The sequence below is a fragment of the Carcharodon carcharias genome, chromosome 12 (assembly GCF_017639515.1).
Source record: "Carcharodon carcharias isolate sCarCar2 chromosome 12, sCarCar2.pri, whole genome shotgun sequence".
NCBI lineage: Eukaryota > Metazoa > Chordata > Chondrichthyes > Lamniformes > Lamnidae > Carcharodon > Carcharodon carcharias.
This window is the reverse complement of record NC_054478.1, coordinates 66,499,225-66,526,299: the sequence shown is the minus strand read 5'-3', so window position 1 is coordinate 66,526,299 and position 27,075 is coordinate 66,499,225. Positions and strand designations below refer to the sequence as shown.

General features: G+C 40.2%; 1 protein-coding gene across 3 annotated transcripts in view; it reads left to right on the top strand.

Moving 5' to 3' along the window:
• pkp4 (plakophilin 4) overlaps positions 1 to 14,656 on the top strand; it is a 179,576-nt gene extending 164,920 nt beyond the window's left edge. For all 3 annotated transcript variants that reach the window (XM_041201035.1, XM_041201036.1, XM_041201034.1), the window contains 5 exons: positions 216 to 300; positions 391 to 517; positions 9,468 to 9,599; positions 10,194 to 10,267; positions 13,687 to 14,656. In XM_041201035.1, the coding sequence (XP_041056969.1) occupies positions 216 to 300; positions 391 to 517; positions 9,468 to 9,599; positions 10,194 to 10,267; positions 13,687 to 13,935 (667 nt within the window). In that variant the 3' untranslated portion in view covers positions 13,936 to 14,656. The remainder of the gene's footprint in view (positions 1 to 215; positions 301 to 390; positions 518 to 9,467; positions 9,600 to 10,193; positions 10,268 to 13,686) is intronic.
• Positions 14,657 to 27,075: the final 12,419 nt, after the last annotated feature.

Here is a 27,075-nt window from a genome sequence, read left to right as displayed (position 1 = left end):
ACACTTGCAGACTGAACTGAATTATTAAACTAGAAACAGGAACAGGAGTGGGTTTTACGACCCCTCAAGCAATGTTCTGATAGAAATCGCATACTGCATTTCCTTACTGAAGTTTTATTCTGGAATGATTGCTGACTGAATTGGATTAATAGTATACTATTTTATAGGTTGAATTGTTATTTTAATATTTATGCTTAGTTTTGTATCTCATTAAGGTATTCTCTGAAAGTAGTTAAAGCAGCAGCTCAAGTTTTAAACACACTGTGGCAATATCGTGACCTTCGCAGCATTTATAAAAAGGTAACTCCCAATATACAATTGTTTTTGATTAGAAATCAATAATCTAATCATTGTATTTTTCCCCCACATGATTTTGTTTTGTGTTTGCAGGATGGTTGGAATCAAAGCCATTTCATTACACCAATTTCTACTCTGGAACGTGACAGACACAAATTCTCCACATCTCACCCATCCTTATCAACAACCAATCAGAATATGTCACCTGTTCTTCAATCGGGTCAGTAGTTCATGGTTATCTAAAGAAAATAACTATTGTAATTCCGACTGATGCTCCAATAGCTATAAAAGTAATGGAAATGTTTTGTAACTGAGGCACCAACCTGGTGAAGCTACATCACAGAACTACTATTCACAATTTATATTTATATTAATGATTTGGACTTTGGAATCAAAAATACAATTTTTAAATTTGCGGATGACACCAAATTTTTTTGTGGGGGGCGGTGAGGTGTGGGCAGAGTGAGCGGTAGTTGATACTGACTGCAACAAGTTACAGAAGGACATTAATTAACTTGCAGAATAGGCAAATGAAGCTCAACAAATGTGAGGCAGTACATTTTGCTAGGAAGAATAGGGAGCTTACTTATTACTTGGAAGGTGCAAGTCTAGGCAGAGTAGAGGAACAAAGGGATCTGAGCTCAAATACACCAATTGTTAAAAGTTGTGCCACAGGTTTGCAAGGCCATTTTTTTTTTAAAGCAAGCTATGCACTTGACTTTATTTCTAGAAGGGTATTTCTAGAAGTGTCGAACTGAAAATTGGGATGTTGTGCTTAACCAGTATCAAGCCTTAGAGTACTGTGTGCAGCTCTTGTCGCCATTTAATAAAAATGGTTTGTTTATTCTTGCATGGAATGTGGGTGCCACTGGCAAGGCCAGAATTTGTTGCCCATCCCTAATTGCCCTTGAACTGAATGGCTTTCTAGGCCATTCCAGAGGACAGTTAAGAGTCAACCAAATTGCTGTGGTCCTGGAGTCACATGTAGGCCAGACCAGGCAAGGATGGCAGATTTCCTTTACTTAGGACATGAGCGAACCATTACAGGCGGGTTTTACAAAAATCAATAGATTTATGGTCACCATTACTGAGACTAACTTTGAATTCCAGATTTTATTAATTGAGTTTGAATTCCACCAACTGCTGTGGTGGGGTTTGAACCTGTGTTCCCAGAGGGTTAGCTTAAGCCTTTGGATTAGTAGTCCAGTGACATTACCACTATGCCACTGTCTCCTTTGGAGTGGGTACGGAGAAGATTTCTGAGGATGATGCGAGAAAAACATGGGTATACATATCGGCAAAGGATTGATGGGCTGTGTATCTTTTCTCTTGGAAAATAGAAGGCTGAGGGATGACCTAATAGAGTCTTTAAAATTATGAAAGGTTTTGATAGAGTGGATATAGAGAGAACTTTTTTTTTGTTGGGAAGAGCATAACTAGAGGCTATCAATATTTGGTAGTCACCAAGAAATGCAACAGGGATTCAGAAGAAACTTCTTTACCTGAAGAGTGGCAGCAATGTAGAACTTGCTACCACAGGAAGTGGTTAAAGCGAATAGCATAGATGCATTTAAGGTGAAGGCGAACATATGCAGGAGAAGGGAATAGATGATTCCAATGGTAGATTTCGATGGGAAAAGATGGGAGGAGGCTGGATTGGAGTATAAACAGTGGTTGGGTGCTGTATGTGACACATTCTATGTAATTCTGTCTGCAGGTAAGAAATCCAGTACTGTATTCTGTACATACTATGTATTAAGTTTGTCAACTGAAGTTTGTCACTTTTAAAAGAAATGAAATTGATTGACCTTTTAGGTTAAAGCTCTGCTATTATTGTGAATGTATTGTTTCTGATCTTGCTGTTATCATAAATGTTGATGCTCAGAAAACTTGCGTTTTAGCAGTGCAAATATAGTGCATAATTATACAGCCATAAAGTGGTTTTACTGTGTCCTGGAAACCTTTTCTTCCTTATAAACACTTGTGTTACCTTGGACAGAGACTGTAAATTCCATGTGAAATAGCATCATAAGTGTGCTAGAACATAAATGCTTGAATGGGGCCTAAACTACAGGATGTAAACTAAAGATTGCTTAATAGTATAAAAGCAAAATACTGCAGATACTGGAAATCTGAAATGAAAACAGAAAATGCTGAAAAAAACTCCGGTCTGGCAGCATCTGTGGAGAGAGAAACATATATTTCGAGTCCATATAACTCTTCAAAGCTCTCTTCTCCACAGATGCTGCCAGACCTACTGAGTTCCAGCATTTTCTGTTTCAATTGCTTAATAGTACTCTGGTTTATCTATGCTAATGCTGAAATTTTTGATTTAATTATGTCCAATAATTGTGCACTCATTGTTAAACTCTTGCATTACAATTTAGTACAGTGATAACATTCAAATCTACATAAGTGAATAATGCCTGGAATACAATCAGCCTGGAATTGTCTGAAAATTCTTGGTGTTAAGTGCCAGAGCAGAATTTTTTTGAGGAAATTTACATGTAACTGATTTATTATGTTGGTGTTGTGCCAAAGCACCACTATGCACAAATTTCCTTCAATCATGTGCACTGCTCCCCAGTAACATCTGTCAAACCCCCTCTTGATTGTGAACATAGCTGCATCATCATACAAAACAATAGAGAACACAAATTTCCTGCATTTGTGTCCATTATGAATTGACTTAAGTTTCTGCCCAAAACTTTAGGCACAGCAAGACCCAAAGCCACTCTTTTTGCTTTTTACCTCACAGAGGCTTACAATGTATTTTCTACATTTTGATACTTTATTTATGGTGGCATCAGATTCTGTTGCATTTAAAAAGAGAAAGTTCCACTGTTGTATTTTCTTATGAAATGCCATTTCACATTTAACATTAGCAAGATAAGTAGAGACATAATAGCATATGTTCTGCATTTTCCTCAACCTCTGGTTATTCATGTTGATTTCCACTTTTATCTTGCACCAGTTTTCATGTCCAGGTATATGCTGAAGTAATTGTCAGGAAAATTCAAAGCAAGTTGCCACCAATATCACATAAAAGCAGGTGTAAGTTTCAGGGTAAATTGATTTGAGGAAATTCCAGCTTGTTGCCTTCAACTTCTTTTCAGTCTCAATTAGTAAATGCCCCTTCCATTACCATACATGTGTAATATTTCTATCATATAATATAAATGAATGATACAAGCAAAATGCTGGAAACGCTCATAAGATTAACAAGTTGCATTTATAAAGCACTTTTAACACATCCAAGATACTTCATAGGACCATTATCAAACAAAATTTGACACTCAGCTGCACAAGACAATATTAAGGCAGATGGCCAAAGACTTGGTCCAAGAGAGAGGTTTTAAGGAGCATCTTAAAGGAGGAGAGTGTTTTAGGGGGGAAATTCCAGAGCTTCAGGCCTTAGCAGTTGAAGACACAACTGCCAGCAATTAAGATCTGGGCCGTTCAAGAGGCCAGAATTAGATAAGCATTGATATCTTGGAAGGTTGTAGGTCTGGAGGAGATTACAGAGATAGGACATGGAGCAGGGAATTTAAACAGCGTAGAGACAGCGCAACCAGGAGCAGGAATATAAACAGCGTGGAGAAGACAAGACCAGGAGCAAGGATATAAACAGCACAAAGAAGGTGAGACCAGGAACAGGGATATTAGCAGCATGGACAAGACGAGACCAGGAGCCTGTTAGAGTCTGCATTCAGAAAGAAGAATCAAGCTGTGACACCACAGGGAGGCAGGTAGGTGAGTATTTCCTATTTGTTTTATCTAAACTAGGGAATAAACTGGCAAACCTTCATTTTTCCTTAAAAGTAAGGCTTATTATTACTAGTAAAGTGTATTAGTAGGGTTTATCAGTATTAGTAAGATTTATTAGTCTTGCTAAGATTTATCAATAGAGATTTATTAGCATGGTAAAGGTTTATTAGCAGTAGTAAGAATTATTAGAAGTAGCAAGGTTATTAAGTAACAAGGCAGAGGGGCATGTTAGTCGGTTGGTGAAAAAGGCATATGGGACACTTCCCTAATCAATCGAGGCATAAATTACAAAAGTAGGGAGATCATGTTGGAGTTGTATAGAACCTTGGTGAGGCCACAGCTGGACTACTGTGTGCAGTTCTGGTCGCCACATTATAGGAAGGATGTGATTGCACTGGAGGGGGTGCAGAGGAGATTCACCAGAATGTTGCCTGGGATGAAACATTTACATTATAAAGAGAGATTGGATAGACTTGGGTTGTTTTTGTTGGAGCAGAGAAGACTGAGGGGTGACCTGATTGAGGTGTGCAGGATTGAGGGGCATGGACAGGATGGATAGGGAGCAGCTGTTCCCCTTAGTTGAATGGTCAGTCACAAGGAGACATAAGTTCAAGATGAGGGACAGGAGGTTTAGGGGGAATGTGAGGAAAAATTTTTTTACCCAGAGGGTGGTAACGGTCTGGAGTGCACTGCCTGGGAGTGTGGTGGAGGGGAGTTGCCTCACATCCTTTAAAAAGCACCTGGATGAGCACTTGGCACGCCATAACATTCAAGGCTATGGGCCAAGCGCTGGTAAATGGGGTTAGGTAGGTGAGGTGTTTCTCACGTGTCGGTGCAGACTCGATGGACTGAACTGCCTCTTTTGCACTGTGATCCTGTGAAAAATGCCAGGGCTGCCCCAACATCGAGTGCATATCCTTTGCTATGTCGGAACTCCAGGATGCTTCCCATGAACTGGATAACCAATTGTACAGGAAGTGTCGTCAGTTACAGCGGCTTGAGCTCTGGGTTTCAGAACTTGAGCAGCAAGTGGTGCATCTATGAGGTTGAGACCTTCATGGAGAGATGTTTATAGATGTGGTCACACCTCAGCTTAAGAGTATGCAGAGATAAAGGGAATGAGTGACCACCAAACAGGCAGTTAGTGCAGGAGTCCCCTGAGTGCATCCCACTCTCCAACCAGTATTCAGTTCTGAATACTGATGAGTGTGATGGTGTAGTACATCGTAATCTCCAGATTACGTCTGGTACCATCCACAGGTGACTATAGAAATAGGATAAAGCAGATGAATGCATGGCTGGAGAGATGGTGCAAGAGGGAGGGCTTTTGATTCTTAGCATATTGAGACCAGCTTTGGGAGTGGTGAGTCCAGGCAGGTTGAACCTTTATAGAACAGGGACTGAGTTCCTTGCGAGGCGATTTGCTGGTGCTATTGACGAACATTTAAACTAACTGGACACGGGTGTGGCAATCAAGATAATTGAGTGGAATACCAAGGTGCACAGAATACTGGGGGAGAGACAGACAGAGCACTAGGGTAGGGAATAGTAAGTTATTAGTTGGGGCCAGAGTCAGGGAAAAAGTAATAAGGCCTAAATCAGGTTTACAGTGAATGTATAGAGTGAGGTAAATAAGTTCGGTGAATTAACAATGCAGATTGCCATATGGAAATATGATGTGGCTATAACAGAGAGCTGGCTCAAAGAAGGGCAGGACTCAATGTTAAACATTCCTGGATACAAGGTGGTCAGGAAAGATAGGAAAGGAAGAAAAGAGGGAGGGGTGGTGTATTGATCAAGGAGAGCATTGCTGTGCTAGAGAAGGAGGGTGTCTAAGGGGTCAAGGACATAATCGATTTGGTTGGAGCTAAGGAACAAAAAAAGTGCAGTTACATTGCTTGGTGTGGCCTATAGGCTACCAACTAATGGGGAGGATGTGGAGGAACTTATTGGCAAGGAAGCTACTGAGATTCAAGAATTATAGAGTAGTTATAATGAAGGACTTATCTGAATAAACTGGGATAGTAGAAGTGTAAAGGTCAGAGAGGGGCAAGAGCTCTGGTGTATGTTCAGGAACATTTTCTACAGTGTGGTTCCAGTCCAATGGGAAAGGAGGCACTGCTAGACCTGGTTCTTGAGCAAGAGATGTGCCAAGTGTCAGTTGGAGAACATTTAGGGGGTCAGTAATCATTTTATCATAACGTTTAAGTTGGCAATGGACAAGGAACAATCCAGAAGAAGAATAATTGACTAGGGGATAGTCAACTTCATTGAGGTAAGAAGGGATCTGGGCTGAATTAATTGGAGTCAGAGGTTGGCAGGAGGAAAAACAGTAGCTGAACAGTCAGCTGCCTTCAAAGGAGTGTGTTCAGGTACTGTCAAAGCACATTCCCTCAAAAGGGAAAGCTAGAGCAAACAAAGCCAGAGTTCACTAAAAGGTGTGCTAATGGTAGATGTCAGGTTGAAAATTCAATTGAGAACCAGGCTGAATAAGGACGGTTTAGAGGGGAGGTGAAAAAGCAAGTAAGAGAAGCAAAGAGGGAGTATGAAAAGAGGCTGACAGCTAACATGAAAGAGAACCTAAAGTCGTCTTTAGATATATAAATAGTAAAAGGTGGGAAAAGGAATAGTAGGGCCAATTAGGAACCAAAAAAGGGATTAACACATGGAGGCAGAAGGCATAGGTGTTAAATGAATACTTTGCTCCTGTGTTTATCAAGAAAGAATATGCTACCCAGGCCATGATGAAACAGAAGGTAATTCAGACACTAGAAGTGTTTAAAATTGAGATATTGGATAGGCTGTCTGTATTTCAAGTTGATAAAGCACTAGGATTGGATGAGATGCATCCAAATATACTGAGGGGAAGTGAGTGGAAATCGCAGGGGCACTGACCATAATTTTTCAGTCTTCCTTAAACTCGAGGGTTATGCCAGAGAATTGCAAATGTTAAACCCTTGTTCAAAAAAGGGTGTAAAATTATAGCAGATGGGGCTGGCACATACAGGTTTAATATGGGAATGAATACAGTACTGCCCACAGTGATGTAAGAAGGAGACCAAGACCTAGGGTCGGTGTGGTGTTGGCCAGAGATGTTAGGATCTAAGATGGGGATAGCTCCATGCCTGTACCCTTACTGTAACTTGTACATAGTTGCAAGTAGTTAATAAAGACTGCAAAGACTTCTTTAACAGACATGTTCTGTAACCAACAGCATCCCAACAAAAATAAGTCCAGCAACTACAGGTCAGTCAGTTTAACTTTGGTGGGGAAACTTCCAGAAATGATAATCTGGGACAAAATTAATAGTCATGTGAACAAATGCAGTTAATTAAGGAAAGCCAGTACACATTCTTAAGGAAAATTGTGTTTAACTAACTTGCTAAGCAAGTTTTTTGTTTGAAGAGATAAGAGGGCTGATGAGGGCAATGTTGTTGTTGTGGTTTGTCATGTTTTTATAATGATATAAAAGAAGCAATCACTTAAAAGGGATTGGATAAACACATCATGGGTTCATTTATTGAGACTAGGCACATAAGAATCTTGAAAAATACCAACAGAGCTATTTATGCTGTGCACTGCTTAAAAGCAAAAGTGAAACTAAAACTGGATCACATGACACACTTCCTTTCTAGTGATATCATGCTGCAATTCTTTAAAGCATATTACAACATGGACTTCCAAAAGGCACTTTGTACAATGCTGCAGGAGGGACTGGAGCATAGTTTATAGCCCATGGAGTAAAAGGGACAGTAGCAACATGGATATGAAAATGGCTGAGTGACAGGAAACTGTAGTAGTTAATGGATATTTTTTGAGTTGGAGGAAGGTTTGTAGTGGCGTTCCCCAGGGTTCAGTGTTGGGTCCCTTGCCTTTTCTGATGCATATTAATAACCTTGTTGTACAGGGCATAATTTCAAAGCTTGCAAATGATACAAAACTTGGAGGTGTTGTGAACTAAGAGGGAAAGTATAAAACTTCCATGGTACATTGACAAGTTGATAGAATGGGTGAACAGGTGGCAGAAGAAGTTCAATGTGCCCCTGAACGCCAACCACCACCACCACCACCTCACCAACCTCCTCGTCCTTTAAGCACTTGAGGTTAAAAAAAAAGTCAGGCTTCCCACTCCTGCCCATGCCAAACATTTTATGGCATGGGGAGTGTATTATTAGGGTCAATTGGCTTGATAACGAACCTAATTGACCCTTAATTCATTTAAATATGGCAGGTGGCCTGCCAATTTCAGCACTTACTTGCCCCCTCGCCTGTATTGTGGGGGGGTCAGCGGGAAGGTGTGGGATGGGTGCCACCCTATTTTACATGCTCCCCCTCCCCCCATGGGAAATATTCCTGCCGGGACACACACAGTTCAGTTCTTAAAGTAATTGGTAAAAGAAACAAAAGCAATATGAGAGAGAGCTTTTTCACGCAGCAAGTGGTTAAGGTTTAAAATACACTGCCTCAAAGTGGAGGCTGGTTCAATCGAAGCATTCAAAAATCTGTTTATCTGCAAAGGAAGAATGTGCAGACATGATGAGCTGAATAACTTCATTCTACGCTGTAACAATTCTGAGACAAACCTTACAAAGGTGTGAGGGAGGGGTGGAAATTTGAAGCAAATTTGGTGAAATGCTCAGGTCAAAGTGAAAATAGAAAGCAGCATTTTCTTTGATTTACTGGAAGAAGGGTTCAGATTGGGATGCCTTGAGTAGACTAGAACACAGAATGTGCAGCATATCTTATAAAAAAAGGCAACACCTTTTTATTTGGAGGAAGTAAGTGAAATTATATATATTTTTTAAAAGTAGTTGAATGTGAGAACGTCTTCATCCAGGAAGAAGATAGTGATGGTGGGTGGAGACTTGTAGGGCCACTACTCAGAAAAAGCAGAGGGCCAGATGCCATCATGAGGGGAAGATGGAGGTTAAAACGATTGAGCAAATAGTAAAAAGATTCAATTGGGGCTGGGAAACTAGAATTGGTATAAATGGTGGAGGGCCCTGCGCTTAGTTACAGACCTTTTGTTTTTTACCCATCCTTTTCACTGTTCATCTGTAAATTCAAGAGACATTAAACATTAACCCTACCTTCTCTCCACAGAAGCTGCCTGACCTGAGTATTTCCAGAATCTTTTTTTGGTTTGCAGTTCCTGCAGTATCTTGCCAAAGTTATTCCTCAACCAATGTTTACAATTTTAAAAACTGGTTATCTGGTCATTGTCACATTTCCCTTTGTGGTACTTTGCTGTGAGCAATTCAGCTGCTGCACTTCATACAAAAAAATCTACATTGGCTGTAAAGTACATGATGTCTTGAGGTTGTAAAAAATGCTAAGTGAATGCAAGATTTTCTTTGTATTTTAGTTTTTGATTTGGTGCGAATAAAATATCTTGTTCACAGTGGCTAGCACAACCTCTTCACCAGCACTCTTGGGAATCAAGGATCAACGCTCTAACTATGAAAAGGCAAAGACATCTATGCAATATTACAACAGCCAAGGAGACAATATGACACACGCAGATTTAACTATAGGTAAGGAATGGAGTGATTACAATTTTGTTTATAAGGTCAGGCCTTTTTTTTAAAAAAAAAGTACTAAATATGTCATTTCTTTTTAAAATTGGAGCTTTTCTTAGGTCAGCATTTGCTCTGCAAACTGTTTAAAAATCAAATTTACTTTAGGTTTTGTATTGGTCTCTATAAATTAGAGTACTTAACAATATAATGGTAGTGAATTGAAATTGTACTTTAATCCAATTTTTTTCACTTTGTCACATGCACAATCTTATTATTCCATTTTTATTTTTCCAGATTTTGTATTCAGATTTACACTCTATTCTCTGCAACTTTTCAATTTTAATGTATAACACTGCTGGACTTTCTACCCTAACTCAACTATAAGTATAACATTGTTACTAATCAGTCGTTATTACATTTACTATTAGTGTTACCAATCTATTTACATTGGAAATGACATTCTTAATTGAAATACAGTATGACATTGCATTTTTTGTTTCTTGTGTTTTACTTTCGCATGTTTTTTTTTAATCCACACCCTGTTAGCTGAGTAATTGTAAATGCAAGTGTAGTATATCCCTTTTCCATGTTAATTGTATTGTTGTATAGGTTCCAGTAAACCTTCACCTATTTACATCGGTTCCTATTCTTCACCAGCAAGAGAGGAATCCAGACGACTTCATGTAAGTATTGAATACCTCAGAGATCATGTAAGGTGATGCATTTTTACATCTGAGCATTCCATAAATCTTTAGAGCATGGCAAAATACTAGGTAGAAAATTGAGAGCACAATGGCCTTTGCATCTTTTAATTTGGGTTCAACTGAGACAAATAAGTCTTGTTTTTCTATAGTTCTTGAATCTTTTTTGAAATGAGATCATGCAGTTTCAATCCATATCTCAGTAAATATTTGATATGAATTGATCAATAGAAACAATTATAAAGTTCAGATTTCAAAAAAAAGTAAATATTCTTGATGTATTAGGAGGTTGGGGTCAGGAATAAATTTGCTGAAAAGTTATCATTTGAGTACACAATATTGCGTTTGAGCTTTGTGTATCTTATCTATGAATTTGTGACATGATCTTGAATGCAAGCTTCATTTTTCAACAGTCAAGTGCCTTAATTTTAGCTTTGACTTTTCTGCATAGTTTTGTTTTCCTCTGGTTTGGTGGTTGAAAAGAATTGAGATTGCCAATTGTTTAGTTCCTGATTTTATATTAGTCCTCTGCAAACAAATACAACTGTTCCTGCAGCTTCACTCTTTTGTAAATTGGTTAAAAATTTTCGTTTATGTAGTTGTTATGAATTCAGGTCTGCCATATGAACATTATCAAGTTTCGAGGCACTAGCTACTCCTGCAAGCAGTGAGTGTCTCTTTATACTTACATAATAGTGTAAATTTGGGTTGGAGCCGTGTAGCAATGATGCCCTTTAGGAAGGGAGTTACAGCGTTTTGACCCACTTCCAAGTCAGGATAGTGTGACTTGGAGGGAAACTTGTGGGTGGTGTTCCCATGCATCTGCTACCCTTGTTCTTCTAGGCGGTAGAGGTCATGGGTTTGGAAGGTGCTGTCAAAGGAGCCTGGATGAGTTCCTGCAGTGCTTCTTGTAGATGGTACAGACTGCTGCCACTATGCATCAGTGATGGAGGGAGTGAATGTTTAAGGTGATGGATTGGGTGCCTATCAAGCAGACTGCTTTATTCTGTGTGCTGTCAAGCTTGGGTGTTGTTGGAGTTGCACTCATCCAGGCAATTGGAGAGTATTTCATCAAACTCCTGACTTTTGCCTTGTAGATTGTGCACAGGCTTTGGGAAATCAGGAGGTGAGTTACTTGCCATAGAATTCCTAACCTTTGACATGCTACTGTATTTATATGGTTAGTCTAGTTCTGGTCAAGCACAGGATGTTGACAGTGGGGGTTTCTGCTGTTGTAATGGAATTGAATGTCATGGGACAATGGTTAGGTGCTCACATTGAAAGGGGTCATGTGGCATGAATGTTACTTACCACTTATCAGTCTAAACCTGAATGTTGTTCAGGTCTTGCTGCATATGGACACAGACTGCTTCGGAGTCATAGAGTCACAGTGGTCTACAGCACAGAAGAAGGCCCTTCAGCCATTGAGTCTGTGCCGGTCAAACAAGTACCTAACTATTCTATTCCCATTTTCCATCTCCAGGCCCATAGGGTTGTATGCCATGGTATTGCAAGTGCACATCCAAATACTTCTTAAATGTTATGAGGGTTTCTGCCTCTACCATCCTTTCAGGCAGTGAGTTCCAGATTCCCACCACCCTCTGGGTGAAAAAAATCTTCCTCACAACGCCTCTAAACCTCCTGCCCCATATCTTAAATCCATGCCCCCTAGTTATTGATCTCTCCACCAAGGGGAAAAATTCCTTCCTGTCTACCCTATCTATGCCCCTCATTTTATACACCTCAATCATGTCCTTCCGCTCAATCTCCTCTGCTCCAGGGAAAATAACCCTAGTCTATCCAATCTCTCCTCATAACTAAAACTCTCCAGCCCAGGCAACATCCTGGTAAATCGCCTCTGCACTTTCTCTAATGCAATCACATCCTATAATGTGGATTCCAGAACTGCATGCAGTACTCTAACTGTGGCCTAACCAGCATTTTATACAGTTCCAGCATAACCTCCCTACTCTTATATGCTATGCCTTGGCTAATAAAGGCAAGTATCCCATATGCCGCCTTAACCACGTTATCTACCTGTCCCGCTACCTTAAGGGACCGTTGGACATGCACACCAAGGTCCTTCTGATCCTCGGTACTTCCCAGGGTCCTGCCATTCATCGTGTATTCCCGTGCCTTGTTTGTCCTGCCCAAGTGTATCACCTGACACTTATCTGGATTAAATTCCATTTGCCACTGACCAGCCTGAGTATATCCTCCTGTAATCTAAGGCTATCATCCTCATTATTTACCACCCCACCAATTTTCGTGTCATCCACCAACTTACTGATCAGCCGCCCTACGTTCAAGTCTAAATCGTTTACATATACCACTCTGTCTCTTGGAGTCACAAAAGGTGCTGAACATTGTGTAATAATCAGTGAATATTCCCACTTCTGACTTTATGATGGAAGGAAGATCATTAATGAAGTAGCTGAAGATGACTAGGCCTAGGACACAACCCTGAGGAACTCCTGCAGCGATGTCCTGGCACTGAAATGATTGACCACCAAAAACCACAGCCACCTTCCTTTGCTAGTTATGACGCTAACCAGTGGAGATTTTCTCCCTGATTCCCATTACCTCCAGTTTTGCTAGGGCTCCTTGATGCCACACTCTGTCAAATGCTGCATTGATGTCAAAGACATTCACACTCCCCTCATATCTGGAATTCAGCTATTTTGTCCATGTTTGAACCAAGGCTGTAATTAAGTCAAGAGCTGAGTGACCCTGATGTAACCCAAACTGCGCGTCAGTGAGCAGGTGATTGCTGAGTAAGTGTCTCTTGATAGCACTGTCAATGACTCCTTCCATTCACTTTGTTGATGATTGTGTGTAGATTGATGGGTGGTAATTAGCCGTGTTGGGATTATCCTACTTTTTGTGGACAATCACTTGGCAGTTAACACCAGTACAAACAGGCAAAGAGTGGCAAAGTCAAGATTAAGTGGGAATGAGATTTTGTCTATTAAAGACAAGAATACATCACTTGAAATCTATTAAGCTAATGAAATTTCCTTCTCAGCCCTCAAAAAGTATTATATTTGTCTGGAATATTCATGAGAACAAATTTGTAAATTGTTTTCACAAAAGCCAGTTTATAAAGTGGACAGTATTACTTCTTAAAAGAAAGTGTAGCTGAGATCAACTGGTAAAAACAGAAAATCACAGTTTCTGGGTTTTTCCAGTACATCACCAGATCAGTAGTGATTCATCCCATAGAATAAACTTCATATATGACAGACATATTATGAAAGCAAGATGGACAAACCCACAGCATTTATTCCAATTTTTTTTTAAGATTTGGATCTTATTTGGCAACATTAAATATATATTGATATTATACTACATCTAATTTATGTGCATCAGTTAACTGTATTAATTTTAACCTTTTATTACAGCATCCACAGATGTACTATGCCCAAGAAGAATCAAACAGGAGAAATTATGATACATATAGAATGTATATGCAGTCTCCACACAGTTACGAAGACCCCTATTTTGATGACCAAATGCATTATCCAACAGCCACTGATTATACATCGCAACATGGACTAAAAACATCAACTAATTATGTAGACTTGTATTCCACTACACGGCCGACTTACAGAGCAGACCAATACCCAGGATCCCCAGACTCCTGGGTTTAACACTTGGAAGGCAAAATTGAAAAAAAAAAACTTATTTTTCCTCTGTTTCTAAGATATTTGATTGTAAGTGATCATCGATGTAAAAGATTTCTAGTGGAGACAATGTGAATGTAACCTTAAGGAAGGAATTCGGGATGTGCTTTTTAACAAGGAAATCATAGAAGGAACTGCAAAGGAAAATTGATGGGGAGAGTCTTTTAACTCTGTCTAGATGTTAGGTTTCATATGTGTAGCTCTTGTAGTTTGGTGGAGGTGTGGGCCATGTGATGAAAGGTTTGAGGTGGAGGAAAATAATTGGGGAGTGTGTGGGCCAATGAAATGTGAAACTTTTGTGAATAAAGTCTTACTCTTGGTTTGTACAGACATTTTAAATATATACCCTTTTTTGTTTAACTAAAATAATGAGCCTTCAAATTATGTATTCCATGTCCCCTTGTAAATTTGCTTTCTTTGATGTAAATATGGAAATGCCATATGAACAAGGATTGCTGTCATTTCTAAAAGCAGTGTCCTATATTGAAATTGTTTAAAATCCAAGTATCGTACAATAGATATTATTCTAAATGAAAGTAAGTCACATTTTATTTTAAAGGAGTTTTGTAATTTCAAAGAATATGCATTTCCCAGTAAACTGAATACTTATTTTTCCATTCCCATTCTGTGGCTAGTTTCACTGCCATTTGCTATATGCATTTATAAATAAATGTGATCATTTCATTCACTGAAGCTTTTTGTTCATGTTTTTGTTCAAGGTTTGATCATTTTGCACAAGTTTAACCATTCAAGGTAGAATTGATGTATTTGGTATCTAGATGTTCATGTTTATTAATTTTGCATTTGCCGATTATGATTCTATTTTAAATAGGATTCAACCAGCCTTTTGCTTTTATGACTGTAATTCTGTGTTAGTCTTTAACTCTTCTCTTGGCCTCCTAATTTTGGTTCATATTTATTTTACTTTTAATTTTACGTCCTTAAAACATCTAGCAGGAAATTTGGGTCAGTATAGTAATTTCCAAACGTTTGCTTGAATATGCTTTGTAAATTTCCTTTTCATTTCTCAGATCTTCCTGATCTCTCTCTGGTTTTAAAAACAAATGCTCACTTTCCTCAGAGTGGTACACATGGCATAAGTTGAAACCCTATATAAACATACAATGAGGATGTTTGAGTTCCTTTTATCCTATCATTCCTCTATTTCTGCCCTACCACACATTATTATTTTACTTTTCACCATTAGTAATTAATATAGGCAACTATGATTTGATTCCAATTCAAGCCTAAGGACATCAAATTTTTATTCCTTTTTTAAGGAAACCATCAACTAAGTCATCAGGACTTTTAGTTCTGTATACAACTTGGGATTGTGAATCAGTCCAATATCTCCATGACTGTTTGGAAATCTGGTGCAGCATTTTTATTTCCAGCATACATCTTCAAGGTCTGTAGTGCCCACATTGTCGTTCTATTGAAATTTATCAATTAGTCATGATCAAAAGAGCTCATTGTTATTCCAGTTTGCATTCACTTTACCAAATTCTTGACTTTCAGTGCTGAAGGCATTCTTACAAGATGCTTCATATCAAGATCAGCTTGATGCTGGTATAAAAATGATTAATATCAAATTTGCAATGATTTTCAAGAGTTGATTGAATCTACATTTTAAATGTGGGTGTCTTGTATAAACAAAACAAAAGCATTTAACAAATTGAAACTAAAACCTCCTCAGGATTATATGTTGGCCACAATAACTGAAAAATACTGTTAGAACATGGGAATCTGAACAGACAGCTGAAACTAAAGTAGCCATTCCAGTAGGACTGTCTTCATAAGGTTCCACTTTCACCAACCTCAAACAGCCAATCCACCTCCATGGCTTCTTACTGCTCCCACAGAACCTCTATGCTGCTTTTCATTCACATAATCTGCAAGTACAGGGACAGCTTCCATGTGAATGCTTAAAAACACCCAGTTTTACTTTTCCTCCACTTCCATTAACCTGATAACCATCTCTATACTATTTGACTGCTTGGCTGACTTCAAATCGTGGACAAGGAAAAATTTCATCCAACTGATCATCAGCAATGACACGTGATATAAACTTTGCCCTCTGATTCCATAGCCCTTCTCTCTCCTGCACATCCCTGCTGTGCCCCCTCCTCCTGCTAACAGTCACTTCGTCAGGCAAAAACAGGTGGTGTGGAACCTGGGGTACCTTGTTCAATCCAAAACCAACCTACCATGCTATCAATCACCAAGATTGCTTAGAATCTTCAACATCACCCCTCCTTCACTCCCACTGCAACCCCTTTTGTCAACTTGAGATTTCATTTCTCCAACCCTTGCCTTAATCTCACTTTCAATAAGCTCTAACTAGTTTAAAATTCAGCCACTATTATCTATCCTGGTTTGAGCAAGAATTCAGCAGTGTGTATATGACGTGGCAGATGATGTTTGCCAGGTGGATCAATTCAACGAGGGAAACTTAATCATGCAGTCACAACTGTTTTGCAATTTGTATTTTATTTCAAGATGCATGCCCTGAATTTAGAAGTAATACTACAACTACTTCAGAGGTTTTTAGAAAACTAAATTAAACATTTACTAACACAAGAAAATATTTCACATAGGTCTACAAATTTCTTCTACAATAACTCCTAAAACCCCTAATTATTCTGGCTCCCAGTTACACCTCCATTAAGGCAACAGTAAAAACAAATAAACTTAAACAGACCTAGGCAAAGCAACACAATACCCTGGACAGTGATATTCAAAGTGAGTTTTCTTAGCTTCAGTTCCTGTAGACAGCAACTTGATGCAGAGAGGCTGGAGGCTTTTCACACCTGTGTTAGGTCTTAGAAATCCTTACCCTCTTACACACAGCCTCATCTCCTTAATGCATATTTCTCTCTCTTTACTGCAAATTCCATTATTCCAATATGTCTTTGGCACTTTACCTTTCAAATAATATAAATCTTTTCATAGAGTTAATTTTATCAGTAACCTTTGGAAAAAATGAACTGCTTGGCTTAGCTTCTCCTGGCTAGTTGTAACATTTTACCATCTCTATGAAATTCAAACTAACCTAATTTATCTAAAAATACATATGTTCCTTACACCTCACATTCTAAAACTTCAGCTACGTTTATGTATTTAGCATTTCAAACCTAGCTTCAGGTTGATAACTCAAAGCCTCCATACCAGCTGTCTCCAATTCGATGCACCTTCTCTCACTCCACTATTAACCCACTTTTACCATAAATCACTTATGAAAATTATTATATTTTCATGACACTGGTTTCTGGGAATGTTTGAGTTGGAAATTAGGTTCTGCACCTTATTCCTCCAAATGGAGCAGTTGCTGCTTTTACTTACAGCAAAATTAATGTTGTAGTGACTTTGTTTAACCACACTGTGATGACATTTTTATGATGTATTTTTCATACCACTTTATGTGTGTAGACAGTTTATGCATTTCTTTCCTGAGGAAGATACTAAAGTTACAAGAGAGTTAATTGAGTTTGAGTAGTATCTTTGGTGCGACAGGTAAGAATGAAACAACCCAGCTACATGAGATGAGAAATACTGTGCCACTGTAAACAAGGTGTTTTGTTATGCAAGAGAAAAATGGGGAAAATGTTTTAAGAATAAAGGTGTCTCAACTCCAGGGAATTTAGGGAATAGACCAAGACTCTTTCTTATATCAAAGCTCCAAATGGGACTTAATTCATCATCCAAGCTAGTAGACCCTCTTTTGCTCTGTAACCTAAGCTTTTGTCTAGCCAATACATGCTGTCTAATTCTTTCTCTTTGAAATTCTGTCCTTATCTCCTTTCCTCCCTTGCTAACTTTTCTCTCTGGAATTCAAGTCCAAGCTTTTGTATTTCCATTTTTTTACCATTTCAAGCTGCTTCATTTGCAACTGAATTCTAACAAATTCAACTGATTTACTTTCAGGATTCACTTTTCTTCCAGTCCCCGATGCTGTGCTCTTACCTCGATCATTTCTGCTTTCTTAGCCCCTGCTTTTAGCTTTAACTTTAATTCTTCTGCTAATGCCTTTAACCTAGTCTTGGTTAATTGCAAATCACACAGGAATAAGTCTTCCCTTTCCAGAAAAGTCTTAACAATTGACAAAGCCATTCTGCTTTTCAATTAGAATAGTAAAATTCACCATGAAATTTTGTAAACCTTAATATCAGCAAATATCAGCACTCATATTTGTCCGTGGATTTGAGATCCAAACAATAATGTTTTGTTTCTAGTAGATAAACTTTGAGATTCAAGATGCTTACTAAGTGAATAAAGCCACAAGATTCCACTGGTTTGGAACAAACAAAAATAATATTTATTATGTAAGTTCAGAAAGATAAAACAATTTACAATATCTATCTTGTTCATACCCTGAATGTTACAGTATGAGGCACATGTGCATTAACAGGCAAAGTGTGGTCGAACACACCACACTACACAATAAATGACAGTTGCAACGAAACCCAATTCCATGGATTTCTCAATGACCCACCTAGATGTTTGCCACATTGTGAGCCAAAAATCTCCATGAAACTTTGTCTTTTTCATGAGTTTCCAGTCTCCACCTTTGAAGATACCACCTTGGAATTCTCCAAAAGTCACGCCCACTCAGACAGCTTCAAAAACAACCCACCTCGCAGGGTTTCAATCTTGCCTTCCAAGATTCTTTACCCCTGGATCTGAGTACACTTGAGCTTCCTCTTACAAGCACAATTTCAGATCTTTGGCTGTGCCAGGCAGAACACAGTTGCTCCAAAGGGGTACTCTTGCCCAACGGCCAGCAACACAGAGTCACCAACCTTCCAATGTATTCTCGGATCTTCAGAGTTTCTCTCATGCTCTCATGATCACTTTGCTTAAAGTTTGATCCCTGCAGCTTTTTCTTTAATTTGGAGCCTATGTCTCTGCTCCTTCCTTTTAACTTAATGTGACTTAGGTCTGTACCCCTGTCTTTAATCCCTTACCTGGGACTTCCTTTTGGGATGACTCCCTGTCCCCCTCTCTGGTTTGGGACCTCTTCCTTGGGCACCTAATTGATAATGGCACTCCATATCAGGTTATTTGACCTGTTCTTCTGTGCAGGGGAACGCAAACAGATAGTACTGTGCATGTGTGGCCAGTTCAAGGCCAGCACATGCATGAAAGGTCCAAAGATCATTGGGATTCGAAGTACATAACCTCCCAAACTGAAAAGGTGAGTTTAATTTTCATCACACAGTTCACCCTTGCAATAACATTCTTATTTCCTAAAGACATGTCACTTTGAAGTACTTAACATAGGGGCATAAGGAATTCATTTATCCCATTGTGTCTTTGCTGCTCAAACCAAAACTAATCTCTCTGCCCTGTTATTTTTCTTTAAAAAGTTGTGGCTTCAAGACCCACTCCAGGACTTGAAAATAAAATAACAAAAAAATCACCACCGGTGCAGTGCTGAGAGAGTGCTGCACTGAGAGGTGCTGTCTTTCAGATGAGATATTAAGGCTGTCTGCCCTCTCAGGTAGACCTAAAAGATTTCATAGCACAATTTTGAATAAGAGCAAGGCATTTATAACTGGTAGCTTAGCCAATATGTATGCCTCAATCAACATCATTAAATTATCTGGTGATGAATTATCAATGTGATAAATTATCACCATGCTTTTGGGAACTTGCTGTGTGCAAATTGGCTGGTGCATTTCCTACAACAGTGAATACACTTCAAAGATATTTCATTGGCTGTAATGAACTTTGGATTGTCCTGTGGTCATGCAAGGCACTATGTACATGCAAGTATTTTTGTGCTCGCTGACCCATAGTGACCATCCAGCAAAACCTCAAATTTAAAATTCTCATTCATGTTCAAATTCCTCCAAGGCCTCTTTTTATTCCCTCCGTCTTACCTATCTCTAACCTACTCCAGCCTGACAACCCTCTGAGAACTGTGTTCCCCCAATTTTGACCTTTTGTGTATCCCCCATTTCCTTAACCCCACTGTTGGTAGCCATGCTAGTCTAGCTCCTAAGCTCTGGAAATCCATTGCGAAACTTCTCCTATTCTCTAGCTCCTCTCCTTTAAGATACTCCTTTAAAACCTAACCCTACCAAAATTTTAGTCATCTGCCCTAATACAGCCTTGTGACTCGTGCCAATTTTTGTCTGATAATGCTCCTGTGAAGAGCCTTGGGACATTTTACTTTATTAAAAGCACTACATAAATACAAGTTGTTGTAGTGCAGAACAGGCTTCCCCCCTTTGGGTATTTCTGTGCATCTATTGATGGACAGTGTGTAACAAAGTTGCCATGGAGGTTTTGCTTCCAGGGTAAACTGAATATATTCTTCCTAAAAACATTAGTCCATCGAATGATGCCATGGAATAAAAATAGAAAATGCTGGAAAAACTCAGGTTTGGTAGCATCTGTGGAGTGGGAAACAGTTAACATTTCAAGTCCAATATGACTTTTCTTTGGAACTGGAGAGAAGTAGAAATGTGATAGGTTTTATGCTGTTCAAAAGCTGAGGGGTGGGGGGTGGGGGTGGGGGGCGGGGGGGGTGGTGCTGTGGGGGGACCGTTGGAGAAATTAGGTTAGAAGGCAGCAGAGATTAAATGATAAAGATGTTGTGGAACACAAGGCCAAGGGAGTGGTAATGATAGTATTCAAGACTAAAGCTTTGGTCCAGAGCAGGTGTCAATAGTAGAATAAAGGTCAGCGCTGAAAGCAAAATAGCAGAATGTGTTAATAGTAGAAAAAGGGTCAGTGCTTTCCAAAAGCAAAAACCATGAGAACTAGATACGGATTGGCACTTGAGGGGGAAAATAATTGAAAATAGAGGACAAGAGTTCATGGTCTGAAGTTGTTGAATTCAGTGTTGAGCCCAGAAGACTGTAAAGTGCCTAATTGGAAAATGAGGTGCTGTTCCTCCAGCTTGTATTGGGCTTCAAAGGAACATTGTAGCAAGCTGAGGATAGAAATGGGAGCATGAGAGCAAGATGGTGAATTGAAATGGCAAGCAACTGGAAGGTCGAGGCCATGCTTGAGGACTGAGTCGAATGCAAAGCGATCATCCAGTCTGCATTTGGCCTTCCCAATGTAGAGGAGACTGCATTGTGAGCAGTGAATACAGTAGATTAATTTGAAAAAATACAAATAAATTGCTGCCTCACCTGGAAAGTGTGTTTGTGGCCTTGGACGGTGAGGAGGTAAAGGGATAGAAGTTACATCATTTGCGAATACATGCGAAGGTGCTATAGAAGGGGGATGAGGTGTTGGGGGTAATCAGGTGTGGACCAGGGTGTCACGGAGAGAATGGTCCCTTCAGAATGCTGATAGGGGAGGTGAGAAAATTGTTTTGTGCTGGCATCACATTGGAGTTGGCAGAAGATGGTCCTTTGAATATGGGGGCTGGTGGGGTGGAAAGTAAGGACAAGGGAAATACTATTGTGGTTCTAGGAAGGAAGGGGTGAGAATGGAAGTACGGGAAATGAGTCAGACATAGCTGAGGACCATGTCAAGTACAGTGGGGGTGAATCTTCAACTGAGGGAAAAGGAAGATATGTCAGAAGCGCTGTTGTGGAGGGTAGCACCATCAGAACAAACGTGACAGAGAAACTGGGAGAATGGAATGGAGTCCTTACAAGAAGCTGGGTGTGATGAGGTGTAGTCGAGATATTGGTGGGCTTGTAATGAATATGGTGGACAGTCTATCTCCTCACTTCCAATTAAGCACTTTACAGCCTTCTGTTCTCAACATTGAATTCAACAACTTCAGACCATGAACTCTGTGCTCCATTTTTAATCTTTTTCCCCCAAATTCCAGTCTGTATATTCTCATGTTTTTGCTTTCAGACAGTGCTGAGCTTTTTCTGCTATGAACACGTTCTGCTATTTTGCTTTCAGAAAGTGCTGACCTTTATTCTGCTATTAACACCTACTCTAGACTAAAACTTTAGTCTTTAATACTATCATTACTACTCACCTTGTCTTGTGTTCCACAACATCTTTGTCACTTAATATCCCCCAGCCTTTAACCTATCCCTGATCATCTATTTTGCTCCACTTCTCCCTCCCCACACTCCCTTTTCAACAGCATAAAACCCAGCACATTTCTACCCCTTTCCAGGTCTGAAGAAGAATCATATTGGACTCAAAACATTAACTCTGTTTGTCTATCCACAGAGGTGCCAGACCTGCTAAGTTTTTCCAGAATGTTCTGGGTGTTTTTTCAGATTTCCAGCACCCACAGTATCTTTGCTTTAATTTTAATGATGCTATGGAGTTGGACTGTTGGGGGAGTAGCACGTGGGATTTCGGTTCCTCTGCTATTTTTGGGAGAGTTAAAGTAATCTCTGATGTATTCTTGATTACCTTTCAGCCCAGAGAAACCTGGTAATATGCTTGTTAAGATTTCAGAACTGCTGAACTAAAATGCATATGGGCAGCATATAGAACATGTATGGTATGGTACATATTATTTTATTAATATTAATCTCTGCAGCAACAAGATGGACAGGCACTCCCACCTGTTTAAGTTGGAACATTTTTTGGAAAAGGTGAGAGGTTTTCTATGTGAAGTGCTAAGAGTTTGGGGGCTTTAATGTGCACTTACTTAACCCAGCATTTTTCCAGGCAAAGGGATAATCCTCTATATTTTGCATGAAAATCTCCTGAGCAAGAACCAGGAGTAGTTCAACTTGTAGCCTAATCGCTGGCTAAATGTTTTTATGATCAGAAGGAATGCAGTAGGGCTGATCACCTACAGCAGGATATCATCGAGCATGATGGCCTGGAGCTCTAACATCCAGTTATTCATTCTTATAGGTGCTACTTTTCTGGAAGCAACCCCATCAGAGATAAAGGCAAAGCTGCATCAGGTGCTTACATAATCTCTAACCATGCATTTATCACTCTCCAGCAAGCATCTGATGACCTATCCTATTGCTCATATTACTAGTGCCGCAATTCATTCCTTTGGGGCAAGGAACCCATATCTTCCATCTACAGTCAGATTACCCAGTTTATTGTGAGAACATTGACACCTCCCAATCCTACAGCAGGAAAGTGCAGAGGCAGTACTCTTGGAGCCAGATAATAGCCTATCTTGTGGCCAGAAACCAAAAAGGGCTCCAAATTCAAAAAAGCACTGGAACTTGAGAATGAGTGAACTAGAAATCCAGCATAACTGGTGCTGAAAGGTTCACGATCCAGGACGGGGGAGGATTCACACTATGTGAGTGCTGATCACTCCACAAGGCAAGGAGACAAATCAGGAATACTTAAACAACAAGGAGCAGAATCATTGCATCAATCATAAAACCAAAAACAAGCAACAGCAATAAAACGCAAAAGGTGCTTCAGATGAGTATTATAAAACAAACATTAACACTGAGCCATAAAAAGAAATATTATGCAGGTACCCAAAAGCTTGGCCAAAGACAAGAGCATCTTAATGAAGGACAGAGTGGTAGCGAGATATGTGGGTTAGAGGGGAAATTTTGGAGCTTAGAGCCATAACTGAAGGGATGGCATTAAATTTTTGAGATTAGCAGAAATTTCAAGCAGTATAAGAACATAAGAACTAGGAGCAGGAATAAGCAATTCAGCCCCTCAAGCCTGCCCTGCCATTCAATACGATCATGGCTGATCTCATTTCGGCCTCAACTCCAATTTCCTGCCCTCTCCCCATAAACTTTCAACCCGTTACTAATTAAAAATCTATCTCCTCCTCAAATTTATTCAGCGTCCCGGCATCCACTGCAGTCTGAGGCAGTGAATTCCATAGATTCACAACCCTTTAAGAAAAGTAATTCCTTCTCATCTCTGATTTAAATCTACTACCCCTTAGCTTAAAACTATGGCCTCTCATTCTAGAATGCCCCACAAGGGGAAACATCCACTCCACATCTACTTTGTCTATCCCCTTTAGCATCTTATATACCTCAATTAGATCTCCTCTCATCCTTCTAAAGTATAGGCCTCTGCTCAATCTCTCCTCGTAAGACAAGCCCCGCATCTCTGGAATCAATCTAGTGAACCTCCTCTGAACCGCCTCCAATGCAACTACATCCTTCCTTAAGTAAGGGTACCAAAACTGTGCACAGTATTCCAGGTGCGGTCTCACCAATGCCTTGTACAGTTGCAACAACACTTCCCTACTTTTATACTCTATTCCTTTAGCAATAAATGCCAACATTCCATTTGCCTTCCTTATTACCTGCTGTACCTGCATACTAGCTTTCAGTGATTCATGCACGAGGACACCCAGATCCCTCTGCACTGAAGCATTCTGAAGTTTCTCTCCATTTAAATAAGTCACCTTTTTATTCTTCTGATCAAAATGTATAACCTCACACTTATCCACGTTAAACTCCATCTGCTAAATTTTGACCCATTCACCTAACCTGTCCATATCCATTTATAAATTTATTTCTTCATTGCAACTTACTTTCCCACCTATTTTGATGTCATCTGCAAATTTAGTTATAGTACCTTCTATTCCTGAATTCAAGTCATTAATATAGATTGTAAATAGTTGGGGCCCAAGGACCAAATCCTGTGGCACCCCACTAGTTACAGCTTGCCATCCAGAAAAAGACACATTTATCCCAATCTCTGCTTTCTGTTGGTTAGCCAATCCTCTATCCAAGCTAATATATTATCCCTAACTCCGTGTTAAAAAAATGCCTGCTTAATAAATACCTACAGCACATATTACCCTTCATTACAAAGGGGTAATTTTCAATCTAGCCATCAGAGCAATAACCAACAAAGTGGATCATCTGCCCTTTCTAAAGCCAGTCTGATTTTTGTTCCTTTGAAATTAATGGTGATGCATTCAAAATAATCCCTAATAATTTCTAATCATAACAATCCCGTGTATTTTAAATGCTGGGAATTTCCCTGGGTCCTCTCCAACTTTATTATCGCAATAATGCCAACCCCAATCTCTCAAAAATCAAGAGACACTTCCTTAAAAATCAAGAAATTTGGTATAAAAATCATGAGCTGCTATTTTTTTCCAAACATAAACCTATATAGATTGACAGTTGTTTTACAAACCTCTTTAGTGACTTACTTTTCTTTCATTCATTCATGGGATGTGGGCTTTACTAGCTGAGCCAGCATTTATTGTCCATCCCTAATTGGTTTGAGAAGGTGGTGGTGAGCTACCTACTTGAACCGCTGCAGTCCATGTGGTGTTGGTACACCCACAGTGCTGTTAGGGAGGGAGTTCCAAGATTTTGACCCAGCAAGAGTGAAGGAATGGTGAAATATTTCCAAGTCGGGATGGTGAATGGCTTGATGGGGAACTTCCAGGTGGTGGTATTCCCATCTGCCTGCTGTCCTTTGAGATGGTAGTGGTCATGGATTTGGAAGGTGTTGTCTAAGGAGTCTAATCTGTAACAGATAAGAGCTCTTTACAAAAACTATATTACTGCTGTATTACTCTAAAAACTATATTACTGAAATGCTTTACAAAAAACTTTTTTTTAAATCCTACCTGATATCCCTGCATGAGTTAAAGGAAGATCTACCCTCCCACCACAGTCACTATTGGCTGAAACCTAACCTAGAGGATGAAACCTAACCAATGTGTCCCAACTGAATACTTAATATGTTAAAAATACCTTTATCTATGCAGTGAAGTAACCATTATCACCTCCAAATTCAAGTTATTCAAAAAATGTTGATAAATTGATGCATAAGTATGAATAATAACTGATAGGTAAGGACCCTCTGGTCCATCCAGCCTACAATTGCAATCCCATGTGTATCACAGTATATATGCTCCCCACCCATCAAATGTAGACATTTACGGTGGAATTTTCCATGCCCACTGACAGCAGGCATGATAATTGGCATGCATGGACAATATGGTGCATTCGGTTTCACGATGGCAGGCAGGCAGGTCACAATCATCCGCTCAGACCACCAATGGTGGGCCACATTTCCTGCCAATGGTCATTGGGGAGCTCATTGTAATATAAAAGACCATCCTGCCAGGGTCTTGCAACATCGCCAGGTCGTCCGTCCACGTTGGTGGGAAAGCACGTTGACGTGTTTCACAACAGCACACAGGCTACATGGATTTGGGGGCCTTCACTTTGGGGAAACTGGAGGTGAGTGAACAGCATCATTCCGCAGAGCTCGCCAGGGTCGCCTGTTGCTTTGCAGGCTTCAGGGGCACCAGGGGGCCGGGGTAATGTGTCACCCTGCCACAGAGGTAACTGTTGTTGGGGTGTGGGGGAGGGGGGTGTCCAGGGGAAACTGCTGCCCAGCCTCGGAGGCAACTGTTGTCAGGTATGGGGGGGTCCAGGGACAACTGCTGCCCTGGCATTGGATCCCGCGCACAAGAAATCGAGGTGGGGGGCAGGGTAGGCAAGGGAAGTGTCCATGCAGTAGGGACACCTGTATAAACTGACCATTCCTCTACAACTGAGTCAGTTCAGGCGCATTGGGGTTGGGCTCTTAGACTGCCAGTCCATGCAAGCAACACAGTGGCACCAAAGTGCCACCAAGTGCTCCACACCTTACCATCCCTCGCCCCTCTGGCACATGGCAGCTGCCATCCTACCAGTCTTGACCTCAGTGCGTTGGCATGCTGACGCTATCACCTCAACCTGAAGGCAGATGGACTGCTCCATTGTGTCTTGCAATCTGAGGAATTCAGCAGACATCCCTTCCTGATGTTCCCTTTTGCATCTCCAGTGACTGTGACATGACCGAGTCCAGAGACTCATCATCTACTCGGGACTCAGCAACGTTCTGGCCTCCAGCAGTCCTCCAAGTGCCAGACAACTGGGAAGTCCCTGCCGCCACCGCCTGCTGTGGACAGTGCGACGGGCTCACCAGATTGTGATCCCGGGGCTACTCTAAAGCTAGGTCCCACTGAGGTGTTTGTCTCTGCGCTGGTGGATGGTGTGGGTGAGTGCTGTGACGGGATATCAGGGAGGGTGCCTCCAGGTTCCTCTCCAGAGGTTTCTTTGAGGCTTGATTGGAGGCCCTGAATCATGGACTCTGTCGGCTGCTTGGCAGATGTGCCTGCGGAAGCAAGGAGAGATAATTAGTGCACAGCAGTTGTCTGTGAAAGAGGACACATCACTCATGGCATGATTATCTGATGGATGT